At 41.4% G+C, this 12,752-nt stretch overlaps 1 protein-coding gene across 7 annotated transcripts in view; it reads left to right on the top strand.

Moving 5' to 3' along the window:
• CHEK2 (checkpoint kinase 2) overlaps positions 1-12,752 on the top strand; it is an 84,908-nt gene that overhangs the window by 55,087 nt on the left and 17,069 nt on the right. For 5 of the 7 annotated variants that reach the window (XM_035017271.1, XM_035017270.1, XM_035017267.1 and 2 more), the window contains 4 exons: positions 1,524-1,648; positions 1,767-1,914; positions 5,243-5,333; positions 11,419-11,527. In XM_035017271.1, the coding sequence (XP_034873162.1) occupies positions 1,770-1,914; positions 5,243-5,333; positions 11,419-11,527 (345 nt within the window). In that variant the 5' untranslated portion in view covers positions 1,524-1,648; positions 1,767-1,769. Of the gene's footprint in view, positions 1-1,523; positions 1,684-1,766; positions 1,915-5,242; positions 5,334-11,418; positions 11,528-12,752 lie in introns of all 7 variants that reach the window. The other 2 variants (XM_035017273.1, XM_035017274.1) reach the window with 2 other exon arrangements.

Genomic DNA, 12,752 nt, shown 5'->3' with positions numbered 1-12,752 from the left:
GCATTTCTTCTATTTCATTTTTTAAAAGATTTTATTTTTAGGTAATCTCAACACCCAGCATGGGGCTTGAACTCACAACTCCGAGATCAAGATTGCATGCTCTGCCAACTGAGCCAGCCAGGCGGTTCTTGTTTTTAAAATTTCTTGTATTGAGTTACCTTGTCCATTTTTTCTTATGTTTGAGCTGTTTGTATTTATTTCTCTTGTAAATTGTCTCTTCATATCCTTTATCTAGTTTTTACTGGATTGTTTGTCTTTTTTTTTAATTTGTAGTAACTTGAGACATATTACAGAAATTACTACTTTGTGATATGAATTGCTAATATTTTGCCTGGTCTGTCTTTCTCTCAACATTCTACTTGCCCACTATATTCATGTCCTCGGTGCTGGAACTATATAACACAGGAGACCCAAGGCTAGCCTCCTGGAGTTTGTTGTAACGGGAGTGCAGGGAGACAATGTGTAAATAATAAAGATAACTTCCAGTTATGGTCCATTCTTAGTGGGCAACAAAGCAGGATGTCATTATGATAACAGGTGATGAGGTAGGAGTCTGCTTATATGGAAAGCTGAGTGGAAGATGATAATTTGAGTCCAGACACAAAGGCAAGATGGCAGTTCAAGTTGCTGGGAACAGAGAATGCAAAGGCCACCAGGGGGGTTGAACCCAGAATATTTGGGGCAGTGGAAGGCGCCAGTGGGACTGGGTAGAGTGATCAAGGGGAGCAGTACAAGGTGATGCTGGGAGGGAAGCAGGGGCCAGATCCTGAGCATCTGTCCTACCATGGGAAAGAGTACACATTTTATACTAAGTATGATGGGAAGCCTCAAGAGAGTAATAGGAAGTTATTAGATTATAAGTTTTTTTTTTTAAGATTTTATTTATTTGACAGAGCACAAGCAGAGGGAGAGAGAGGCAGAAGCAGGTTCCCTAATGAGCAAGGAGCCCGATATGGGACTCGATCCCAGGACCCTGGGATCATGACCTGGGCCGAAGGCAGCCGCTCAACTGACTGAGCCACCCAGGCGTCCCAGATTATAAGTGTTTTTTCAAATCATTAATAATTGCTTGAGAACTTTTTTTTTTTTTAAGATTTTATTTATTTGACAGAGAGAGACACAGCAAGAGAGGGAACACAAGCAGGGGGAGTGGGAGAGGGAGAAGCAGGCTTCCCGCCGAGCAGGGAGCCCGATGCGGGGCTCAATCCCAGGACCCTAGAATCATGACCTGAGCCGAAGGCAGACACTTAATGACTGAGCCACCCAGGCGCCCCTTGCTTGAGAACTTTTAATGACTGCTTATTATTTCATAGTTATGTATAAACCACAAATTATTAAACTCATTGGAAAATTGTTTTTTTCTCCCCCCTTGTTTTTACTGCTATAAAATTCTGATAAAGATAGCTTGAAACTTGATTGCTTTCTTAGGTTATTTTCCTGCAGTTAAATTTTATGAGCAATTTTTAAAGGTGTTTGATGCATGAAATTCCACAGCACTCTGGGTGTATACTTTTGTGTTACAGAGTGTGTTAATGACAACTACTGGTTTGGGAGAGATAGAAGCTGTGAATACTGCTTTGATGAGCCACTGCTGAAAAGAACGGATAAATACCGGACTTACAGCAAGAAGCACTTCCGGATTTTCAGAGTAGGTGACAAATATCCGTATATTTGGGAGAACCGGTAATGTCATCACCACCCTGAGATATCTTAGCACTGTAACTCCCCACTGTTAAAACTTTGAAATAAAATGTTCTCTGTTTTAGGAAATGGGTCCTAAAAACTCTTACATCGCATACATAGAAGATCACAGTGGGAATGGAACCTTTGTAAATAGAGAGCTGGTAGGGAAAGGAAGACGCCTTCCTTTGAATAACAATTCTGAAATTGCACTTTCAGTATGGAGTAATAAAGGTAACATTACTATCTTCTGGTTACTGGATCGTTTTTTTCCTCTCCTATAAAGGGAAAACTGACATTGTGCCCTTGGCAGAGTATGGTTTGGATAAATAAAGTAAGAAGGTTAGTATTCAGGATCCAACGCAGCCCTAGGTGCATTTTTAAATATATATATATATATATATTTTTTAAAGACTTTATTTATTTGTTTATTTGATAGAGACACAGTGAGAGAGGGAACACAAGCAGGGGGAGTGGGAGAGGGAGAAGCAGGCTTCCCGCAGAGCGGGAAGCCTGATGTGGGACTCGATCCCAGGACCCCGGGATCATGACCCCAGCCGAAGGCACACGCTTAATGACTGAGCCACCCAGGTGCCCCCCTAGGTGCATTTTTAAATGAATGGAAAATTTGGGGCGCCTGGGTGGCTCAGATGGTTAAGCGTCTGCCTTCGGCTTAGGTCATGATCCCAGGGTCCTGGGATCGAGCCCCGCATCGGGCTCCCTGCTGTGCAGGAAGCCTGCTTCTCCCTCCTCCACTCCCCCTGCTTGTGTTCCCTCTCTCGCTGTGTCTCTCTCTGTCATTAAAAAAAAAAAAAAAAAAAATAAAGCCAGAAGAACAGAAATATAATAAATTGTGATTCTGACAAACTTAAAAAATATTTTAAAAAAAATAAATGAATGGAAAATTTCTATCAAGGTAGATTTTCCAAGGTTTGATTGTTGGATTAGTTTTGTTTAAGGCTGTTTGCTGTCAGTGGAATGATTTTGCTTAAGATGGTTCTTCATTCACTGATGCAGTTTATACCACATCAATCTTTGGGGTCAGTGAGTTGTTTTAGGCCATGAATTCTTCTCCCTCCCTCCTTCCTTCTTCTCTTTTCCTTTCTCATTCTTCCCTTTCATCCCTTCTATTCCTTAATTGCTGCAAGTATCAATTGAACTTCGCCTACCTGCCAAGGATTAGGGTTTTTCAGGCAGAATCTCAGTTTAAAGCTTCTACCTTAAATACCACGTGGTTATCCTCAAAGTGTTGATGTTTATTGTCATCAGGCAACATTTTATAAGCAGCCACTCCTAAAACTTTACCAAAATCACATCCAAAACAAACAATTGTCATTCAGCACAGAAAGAATAAAAACAACCTGTAGAGTTTAATCTCACAGTGATTTTAAATCCTTGGACAAGAGGAATACTCTTGTCTCTTTGATTGAAAAGAAAATAAACCCACAGAACTTTACAAAACTATGTGAGAGTTGAATTGGAAGGATGTATGTGTGTGCGTGTAACGCCTTAAAAATACAGATACCCCCAGGTGCTGTGTCACAGCTCCTGGTCTACGAGTCCCAGGGATATAAAAAATCTTGCCTAGGTGATTCTCATACAGTCAGTCTTCAGACGGCCATCTGGGAATGATGGCGGTCCTAGGCATCCTAAAGCACATTTTATGGTAGTTTTCCCTGTTGCTATTTTGTTTTCTATCTGATAATTATAGTCAGGGCAGCTGCATAGGGTCTTGCTGTTTGAGAGCCCCTGGTGGAGGTGACAGCCAGCTGCTGAAATTTGGCCTGTCTTACTTGACAAGCTCATGTGCCACCTTTTCCTAGTCGGTCTATCCAAGGGGCACCTTTTCTGCTTTGAACCGAGGTGTTATATGGGCTAAAGGTGGCCAGAATTGAAATAGGTCAGGCTGTCCCTCTGCAGATTGCATTCGGTTTATTGGCATTTTATTAGGCATTTGCTGTTTGTACTTTGACATGAAAATCCAGATTGTTTTGAAAGGGTGGACTGTCTGGCCACACCAATCCTGTAATCCCATACCTGGAGGATTTGCCAGTGCTCAGTAGAGCCTGCCTTTTTTAAGATGCGGGTATGGTTGCCCGTTTAAGTCCTCACTGCTCCACGTTGTCTAACGCTCAACCCAGCCTTCCCTGTGTACGTGACCTTGGCTTCTGTGGGCAACTGAGTTTGCAGCTCTTGAACTAGACCTTGACATCTGTGAGAAATAGCTCTCCAGGGCCCCTCAAATTCCCAGATACTGAGATGCCACTGGAACATCTAGGTTCATAAATATCTATAAGCATAGAGAAACAGTTGTATCTTGATTCGCTGGCAGATTTCATTCACTACACAGGTTTCTGTCTCATGTGGGCCAGCCTGAATGAAGCACACTCAGGTGGCTCAGATTTGTGCCAGAGACTAGAACTCTAGGTTACTCCAGGGAGGCTGAAACCTGTTGCCTGAAATATGAGAAACTCAAGGGTCTCAACAAATTTCACTCTTTCAAGATGATATGGGCAGTTGCAAATATACCATTCTTCTTTTTTTTTTTTTTTTTAAAGATTTTATTTATTTATTTGACAGAGAGAGACAGCGAGAGAGGGAACACAAGCAGGGGAGTGTGAGAGGGAGAAGCAGGCTTCCCGCGGAGCAGGGAGCCCGATGCGGGGCTCGATCCCAGGACCCTGGGATCATGACCTGAGCCAAAGGCAGATGCTTAACGACTGAGCCACCCAGGCACCCCTATACCATTCATTCATTTTGTGGAGTTGAAATGTTGATAATTGATAATTGAAATGATTGATAATTGATAATTGATTGATAATTGAAATGTTGACAACCAAGGTTGTAGCCTTGGCCTACATGGATGGTTAAATTTTTAAATGAGTGGGGTTATTATTATTATTTTTTTGATACAGCCCAAATAATGAAGAAATAAGGGGATTTTTGGGAAAATGCTATTTATTTAACTTTCCAAGTAGGTTCAAGATGGCTTGCACTGTAGAATGCCAGACATGTAGAGGTATATAAATGGCAAAGAGAAGATAATACTTACCTTCTAGTATGATGACCTGTGGTCTAATTTTATTGGGATGTTTATTTGCCTAGAACATTTTTTTCTAGGCTCAAACTAATTGCTTTTTGGTTCTGGGCATATGCTGATCTGCATAGGTATTTTTTTTTTTTTTTCCCTGCTCAGGCAAGGACTAATGTTGCATGGGTATTTTATATTAGTTTCAATTGATAAATAATTCTGAGGCAAAGGAATAAGACTAGCATGTATGTATGGATTTCCTGCACTATAGTAAGATGATGCTGTGTATTTTTATGGAAGAATGAGATTTGACTGTCATTTTCCATGGGTTTCATAATATATGAATGAAAAATAATTTCATAATACTATGAAATTATTATTAGCCTGGCTAAATAATTCCTTTAGAGTTAGGTGTTAAGTATAATTAAAAATAATTGTGTTATATTACATATGCTTACTAAACTTTAAGACCACTTATCTTCTCTTTATTGAATGAATTAATGAGACTTATTTCTGCCCTTTTTCCCTTAGTTTTTGTATTTTTTGATCTGACTGTAGATGATCAGTCAGTTTATCCTAAGGAATTAAGAGACCAATACATCATGTCAAAAACTCTCGGAAGGTAAATTTTTTTTTGTTATTATGAAAATTGCCATTCATTTTTTTCTAAACACTTGTCATTGATTAGTTTCTTGTTCCTGGTTTTATAACATTCATTGACTTCATATTTGTACGGAACTTGTTAGGTGTGTTACTGATTTATTTGATAAATTAATTTTAAAAAGTTCTCATACCATACAGTTCACCCATATGAAGTGTTTAATTTAATGATTTTTAATACATTCACAGTTGTGAAACCTTCACCACAATCAATTTTAGAACTTTTTTTTTTTTTTTAAAGATTTTTATTTATTTGACAGAGACACAGTGAGAGAGGGAACACAAGCAGGGGGAATGGGAGAGGGAGAAGCAGGCTTCCCGCCGAGCAGGGAGCCCGATGCGGGGTTCGATCCCAGGACCCTGGGATCATGACCTGAGCCGAAGGCAGACGCTTAACGACTGAGCCACCCAGGTGCCCCTAGAACATTTTTATTATCTCCCAAAAAAGAAACAATGACTACATTTATGCCCGCTTAATTTGTGACATCTTGGGAAGTGAAATGAAGCTGACCATTGAATCAGGGCAGAGTTCTCAAGATGTTTGGTTTCAGGACCCCTTACACTCTTCCTTCCTTCCTTAAAAGATCTTATTTATTTGAGAGAGAGAGAGAGAGAGCATGAGCAGGGGAGGGGCAGAGGGAGTGGGAGAAGCAGACATCCTGCTGAGTGGGGCGCCCCATGCAGGGCTCAGTCTAGGACCCTGAGATCATGACCTGAGCTGAAGTCAGACACTTAACAACTAAGCCACCCAGGCGCTCCAGGAGCCCTTACACTCTTAAAAATTACTGAGGATGCCAAAGAGCTTTTGTTCACATGGCTTAAATCTATTGATATTAACTGTATTAGAAATTCAAATGCAGACATTAATAATATTTGTTAATGCATTAAAAAACTCACTTATGGGGGCGCCTGGGTGGCTCAGATGGTTAAGCGTCTGCCTTCGGCTCAGGTCATGATCCCAGGGTCCTGGGATCGAGCCCCACATCGGGCTCCTGGCTCAGCAGGGAGCCTGCTTCTCCCTCTGCCTCTGCCTCTCCCCCTGCTCATGCTCTCTCTCTAACTCTGTGTCTCAAATGAATAAATAAAATCTTAAAAGAAAAAAAAAAACTCACGTTAAAATAAATAATGTTTTTGGGGCGCCTGGGTGGCTCAGTTGGTTAAAGTGTCCAACTCTTGATTTCGGCCCAGGTTATGATCTCAGGGTTGTGGGATTGAGTACCCCTCCCCCCCCCAGTTGGGCTCCCCACTGAGTGGGGAGTCTGCTTGGGGTTCTTTCCCTCTGCCCTTCCCGCACATTCTCTCTCTCTCTCTCTCTCTCAAATAAAAAAAATCTTAAAAAAAAAGATAATGTTTTAGTGCAAAATAATTTTTTTTTTAAAGATTTTATTTATTTATTTGACAGAGACACAGCGAGAGAGGGAACACAAGCAGGGGGAGTGGGAGAGGGAGAAGCAGGCTTCCCAAGGAGCAGGGAGCCCGATGCGGGGCTTGATCCCAGGACCCTGGGATCATGACCTGAGCCGAAGGCAGACGCTTAACGACTGAGCTGAGCCACCCAGGTGCCCCGCAAAATAATTTTTTTAAAGATTTTATTTATTTGATGGTGTGCACAAGCAGGGGTAGCAGAAGAGGGAGAAGCAGGCTCCCCACTCAGCAGGGAACCGGATGTGGGGCTCGATCCCAGGACATTGGGATCATGACCTGAGCCGAAGGCAGTTGCTTAACCAACTGAGACACCCAGGTGCCCAGCAAAATAATTATTTAAATAAAGATTAATAAGAAGAGAGGCATTGTTTCACATTTTTTTTTTTTTAAGATTTTATTTATTTATTTGAGACAGAGAGAATGAGAGAGACAGAGAGCACATGAGAGTGGGGAGGGTCAGAGGGAGAAGCAGGATCCCTGCCGAGCAGGGAGCCCGATGCGGGAATCGATCCCGGGACTCCAGGATCATGACCTGAGCCTAAGGCAGTCGCTCAACCAACTGAGCCACCCAGGCGCCCATTGTTTCACATTTTTACAAATGTCTTTGATATCTGCTTTACTAGAAAATGGCTAGATCCTGATATTTGCTTCTTTGTTCAGTCTGTTATATCACATGCCATATAGCTTCTGGAAAACTGTATGCTCATGAGGGAATGAGAATGAAAAAGGCAAATAATGTCTTAGTATTATTCTGCAAATAGTTTAGGCTTTGTGGACACCCTGCAAGCATCTTGAGGTCCCTTAGGGGTTGCCTAATCCTACTTTGAGAACCACTTCCTTAAGTTTTTATGTTTTATTTATTTAAGTAATCTGTATACCCGATATGGGGCTCGAACTCATGACCCCAAGATCAAGCAAGAGTCACATGCCCTCCCAACTGAGCCAGCCAGGCGCCCTGAGAACCATTTCCTTAGGGACACCTTTACCACATTGCATCATGTCCTTCAATCTCCCACCCCTCCCCCACCCCAGAGGCCTTTAACATTTTTGGAAACATGAATGTAGAAATTAATAGAAGGAAATAATCACCTATATTCCTGCCACATAAAATCAAACACAATGTACTCTTTATGACCATCTATGGGAGATATTTTAGTTTATGGATATTAAATTCAGTAACTCACTCTGTTTTCATATTGGCATTGGTGCTTGGAAATTTACAGCCAAATCTGTGCCTGCCCTTAAGAAATATATGGGACTCTTATTTTTTCTAAGGGAAAATCCTCTAACTTTTGGCAGGTGACAGAATCTTAACTCAAATGAATCAGAAAAGAAAAACTTACTCTCGTAACAGGGGCACAGATGATTTCAGGTATGACTGGACCAGGTGGCCTTTAGGGCTTTATTTCAGTCTTTGAATTCTGATTATCTGTGTGGCTTTACCTGTGGCTGGATTTAAAGGCTTCTACAGTGTTGTCAGGACTCTGACTCCATTTATTGGTTCAGCTACTATTGGTTGCCTATAGATTTGCTTTCTCTGTGTGGCAGGAAAGATGGCTTCCAGTAGCCCTACATTCATATCTTCTTCCTTGTAGAAACCACCACAGATAGAACTGTTTCTCTCCCAGCATCAGCATTTGATTCCAGGGAGAACCTTGACTGGCTCCATTTTAGTTACATGTCCACCCCTTGGTACTATTACAGATATTCCACTAGAGCTACATCGACTCAGGGAAGATTTCTCAGGCAAAAGGTGACTTTATCAGAAGGGGAACTGGAAAGTGTTTTGAGCAGATTAAAAAAAAATAATAGTTATACGGACTGTTATCTCATACTGTATACAAAAATTAACTCAAAAGGAAAAAACTAGGGCCTCCTGGGTGGCTCAGTCGGTTAAGTGTCTGCCTTTGGCTCAGGTCATGATCCTGGAGTCCCAGAGTCTCAGGATCAAGCCCCACCATCAGGCTCCCTGCTGAGCAGGGAGTCTGCTTTTCCCTCGGGCCCCTACCCATCTCATACTTGCTCGCGCTCTCACACTCATTCTCAAATAAATAAATAAAATCTTAAAAAAAAAAAAGGAAAAAACTAAATGTAAGAGATAAAGCTATTAAACTATAAGAAGGAAACAGGGATAACTTTTTTTTTTTTTAAAGATTTTATTTATTTATTTACTTGAGAGAGAGAGAGAGAGAGAGAGAGAGAAACAGCATGAGAGGGGAGAGGGTCAGAGGGAGAAGCAGGCTCTCCGCCGAGCTGGGAACCCGATGTGGGACTCGATCCCAGGACTCTGGGATCATGACCTGAGCCGAAGGCAGTCGCTTAACCAACTGAGCCACCCAGGCGCCCCACAGGGATAACTCTTCATGACATTGTATTTGGTGTTGGTTTCTTAAATATGGTACCAGAAGTACAAGCAGCAAAAGGGAAAAAAAATGGATAAATTAGACTTCATCAAATTTAAAAACTTTAGTGCATCTTGATATTATCAAGGGAGTGAAACACAACCCACAGAGAGAAAATACTTGCAAATAGTATATCTGATAAGGATCTAGTATTCAGAATAAAGAACAACAAAAGGAAAAACTATCCAATTTACAAATGGGCAAAGGATTTATTTATTTATTTATTTATTTTTTATTCATTCGCGACACAGAGATAGAGAGCATGAGCAGGGGGAGAAGCAGAGGGAGGGGGAGAAGCAGACTCCCTGCTGAGCGTCGGGAGCCTGATGTGGGGCTCGATCCCAGGACCCTGGGATCATGACCTGAGCTGAAGGCATTCGCTTAACCATCTGAGCCACCCAGGCGCCCCTGGGCAAGGGATTTAAATAGACTTCTTGAAAGAAGATATACAAATGACCAGCAACCACAGGAGAAGATGCTCAGCATCATTAGTCATTAGGGAAATGCAAATGAAAACCACAATGAGATACTACTTTGCAGCCACTAGGATGGCCATAATAAAGAAACAGAAAGTAACAAGTGTTTGTGAGGATGCAGAGAAATTGGAAACTCTTTGTACTACTGATGGGAATGAATGTAAAATGGTGTAGCCACTGTGGGAAATAGTTGATTGGTTTATCAAAAAGTTAAGCATAGAATTATCATATGACCCAGCAATTCCCCCTTGTAGGTATATAACCCCCCCAAGTTGAAGACAGGTATTCAAATAAAAACTTACGCATGAATGTTCATTTCAGCTCTATTCACAATAGCCAGAAGGTGGAAACAACCCACATTTCCATCAACAAATGAATAGATAAACAGATATATCTGTACAATGGGATATTATTTATATTTTTATTTTTTTATGTATTTTTTTTTTTAAGATTTTATTTGTCAGAGAGAGTACAAGCAGGGGGAAGCGGCATGCAGAGGGAGAAGCAGACTCCCCGCTCTGTAAGGAGCCCAGTGTGGGACTTAATCCCAGGACCCTGGGATCATGAACTTAGCCCAAGGCAGACACTTAACCAACTGAGCCACCCAGGTGTCCCACAATGGAATGTTACTTAGCTATAAAAAGGAATGAAATACTGATCCATGCTACAGCATGGCTGAACCTTGAGAACATGCTAAGTGAAAGAAGCCAGACACAAAGGGCCCCATATTGTGTGATTTCATTGATAAGAGATATTCAGAATAGGCAAATCCGTTGAGACAAAGTGGATAAGTGGTTGCCAGGGCCTGGTTGCAGCATAGAATGGGGATGGGGTTTCCATTTGGGCTGATGAAAAAATTCTGCAGCTAGACAGGGGTAATGGGTCCAGACATTGAGGATGTACTTAATGCCACTGAATTGTACATTTTGAAATGATTACAATGGTAAATTTTGTTATGTAGATACAAATATGCAATTAAAAAAATGTCTTGGCAAATCCATCATCCCATTCCAAAGTCACAATAGTTAACAGTCTACTTTAGGCATGTAATGAGTGATTGATACTTGAGTAGCCACTAACTTCAATTGACCCAAGCTTTGGAGAACAGAGCCCATCGGGTTATCTGTATTTTGGGTGGTATACTGGGTATTATTACTCCTCCTTAGAGTGTCCCAATTAATTGCTAATCTTTAATAAGAGTTTTTGCTGCAAGCAGGTTAGTTGCATAATACTTTTGTTTTTCTAGGTATTGTGATTTTATTTAGGGTGAAATTCATGGCATCAACTGCTTATGTAGTTCTTTTGAATAAGAAAGACCGTATCAATGAAAGTAATTCATTTTCAGATGCTATTTACTATAACTTGTGTCAGTCACTCATTTTTGTCTAGGGCTTTGTTCTACTTGATGTTTCTCTGACTCTAGGATAAATAATTTCTCTATTTGTTCTTAGTGTCTTTCTGAGAATTTCACACTCTGGGGTGCCAGTAAGACAAGTCTGTATCTCTCAGCTCAAAAAGTGGAATTTGGAGCTGACTCAGTGCTGTTGGATGGTCCACACTCACTTATGCCCTTGACATTTTAACTTTGGTGAGGTTTCACTGTGTTGTCTGAAAACAGGGACAATGGAAGGAGGATTGTGTGTGGACGGTGTTTAATTTGTAATGGTTGAGAGCAGCTCAGAAGTGATGGGTCTCATGATTAAAATCATTCTGATAATTGATCATTTTATGTTTCTCTCTGCAGCGGTGCCTGTGGTGAGGTGAAGCTAGCTTTTGAGAGGAAAACATGTAAGAAAGTAGCCATAAAAATCATCAGCAAAAGGAAGTTCGCTATTGGCTCTGAGACAGAGGCAGTAAGTACCTGTTTATGGATGCTCAGCTGTTTTTAACACTTCCTAATGTCCCCAGATAATTTGAGTGGTGATTTTCAGTGTCAGGAAGAATTCACTGTTCACATATGTGAATTTGTATTAAACAACATTGGAAAATTTTGAGTATTGGGGCTCCTGGGTGGCTCAGTCAGTTAAGCATCTGACTCTTGATTTCGGCTCCGGTCATGGTCTCAGGGTCGTGAGATCAAGCCCTGTGTTCGGTCTGCACTGCTCATGGACTTGCTTAAGAGTCTCTCTCTCAAGACATGTATCATATGATCTCACTGATACGAGGAATTCTTAATCCCAGGAAACAAACTGAGGGTTGCTGGAGTGGGGGGTGGGGTGGGAGGGATGGGGTGACTGGGTGATAGACACTGGGGAGGGTATGTGCTCTGGTAAGCGCTGTGAATTGTGCAAGACTATTGAATCTCAGATCTGTACCTCTGAAACAAATAATGCAATATATGTTAAGAAAAAAATAAAAAGAAGAAGAAGAAGGAGGTAGCGGGAGGGGAAGAATGAAGCGGGGGAAATCGGAGGGGTAGACAAACCATGAGAGATGATGGACTCTGAAAAACAAACTGAGGGTTCTAGAGGGAAGGGGGTGGGAGGATGGGTTAGCCTGGTGGTGGGTATTGAGGAGGGCACGTTCTGCATGGAGCACTGGGTGTTATGCACAAACAATGAATCATGGAACACTTCATCTAAAACTAATGATGTAATGTATGGGGATTAACATAAGAATAAAAAAAAAAAGAGTCTCTCTCTCCCTCTGTGCTGCCCACCCCATCTCTCCCCCCCACCCCCCACCCCCCGTTTTTTGAGTATATTCAACTAACCTAGAATTTACTTATCAATAGCTTGGTTCCAACGTAGTAATACACCTAGCAGGAAGTGTTTTCTCGCCCCCCCCCCCCAAGTTGTTACTAGTTTTTACAGTACGTGAAAGGGAATTGGGGGGAAAAAAACCCAGCCATATCCCCACCACTGTAATTCCACAGCTGTTTCTAGTTTTCTTTTTCCTTGTGGTCCTTGTTCATACAGATTTGCATTTTTAGATGGTTGAAATCATATTGTATATACAATTTTGTATTCTGCTTTTCCCCATAAGCATTAATGCATAAACTTTCCCCTAATAGATGTTTTGTGATGATCGAGCTTCTCTTTCATGAACTTTATTATAATTTATTCACCCATTGCTCTC

The sequence above is a fragment of the Mirounga leonina genome, unplaced genomic scaffold (assembly GCF_011800145.1).
Source record: "Mirounga leonina isolate KUSES-001 unplaced genomic scaffold, KU_Mleo_1.0 Mir_171, whole genome shotgun sequence".
Taxonomy (NCBI): Eukaryota; Metazoa; Chordata; class Mammalia; order Carnivora; family Phocidae; genus Mirounga; species Mirounga leonina.
The sequence above is the reverse complement of the archived record's forward strand: the minus strand, read 5'-3'. Positions and strand labels throughout refer to the sequence as shown.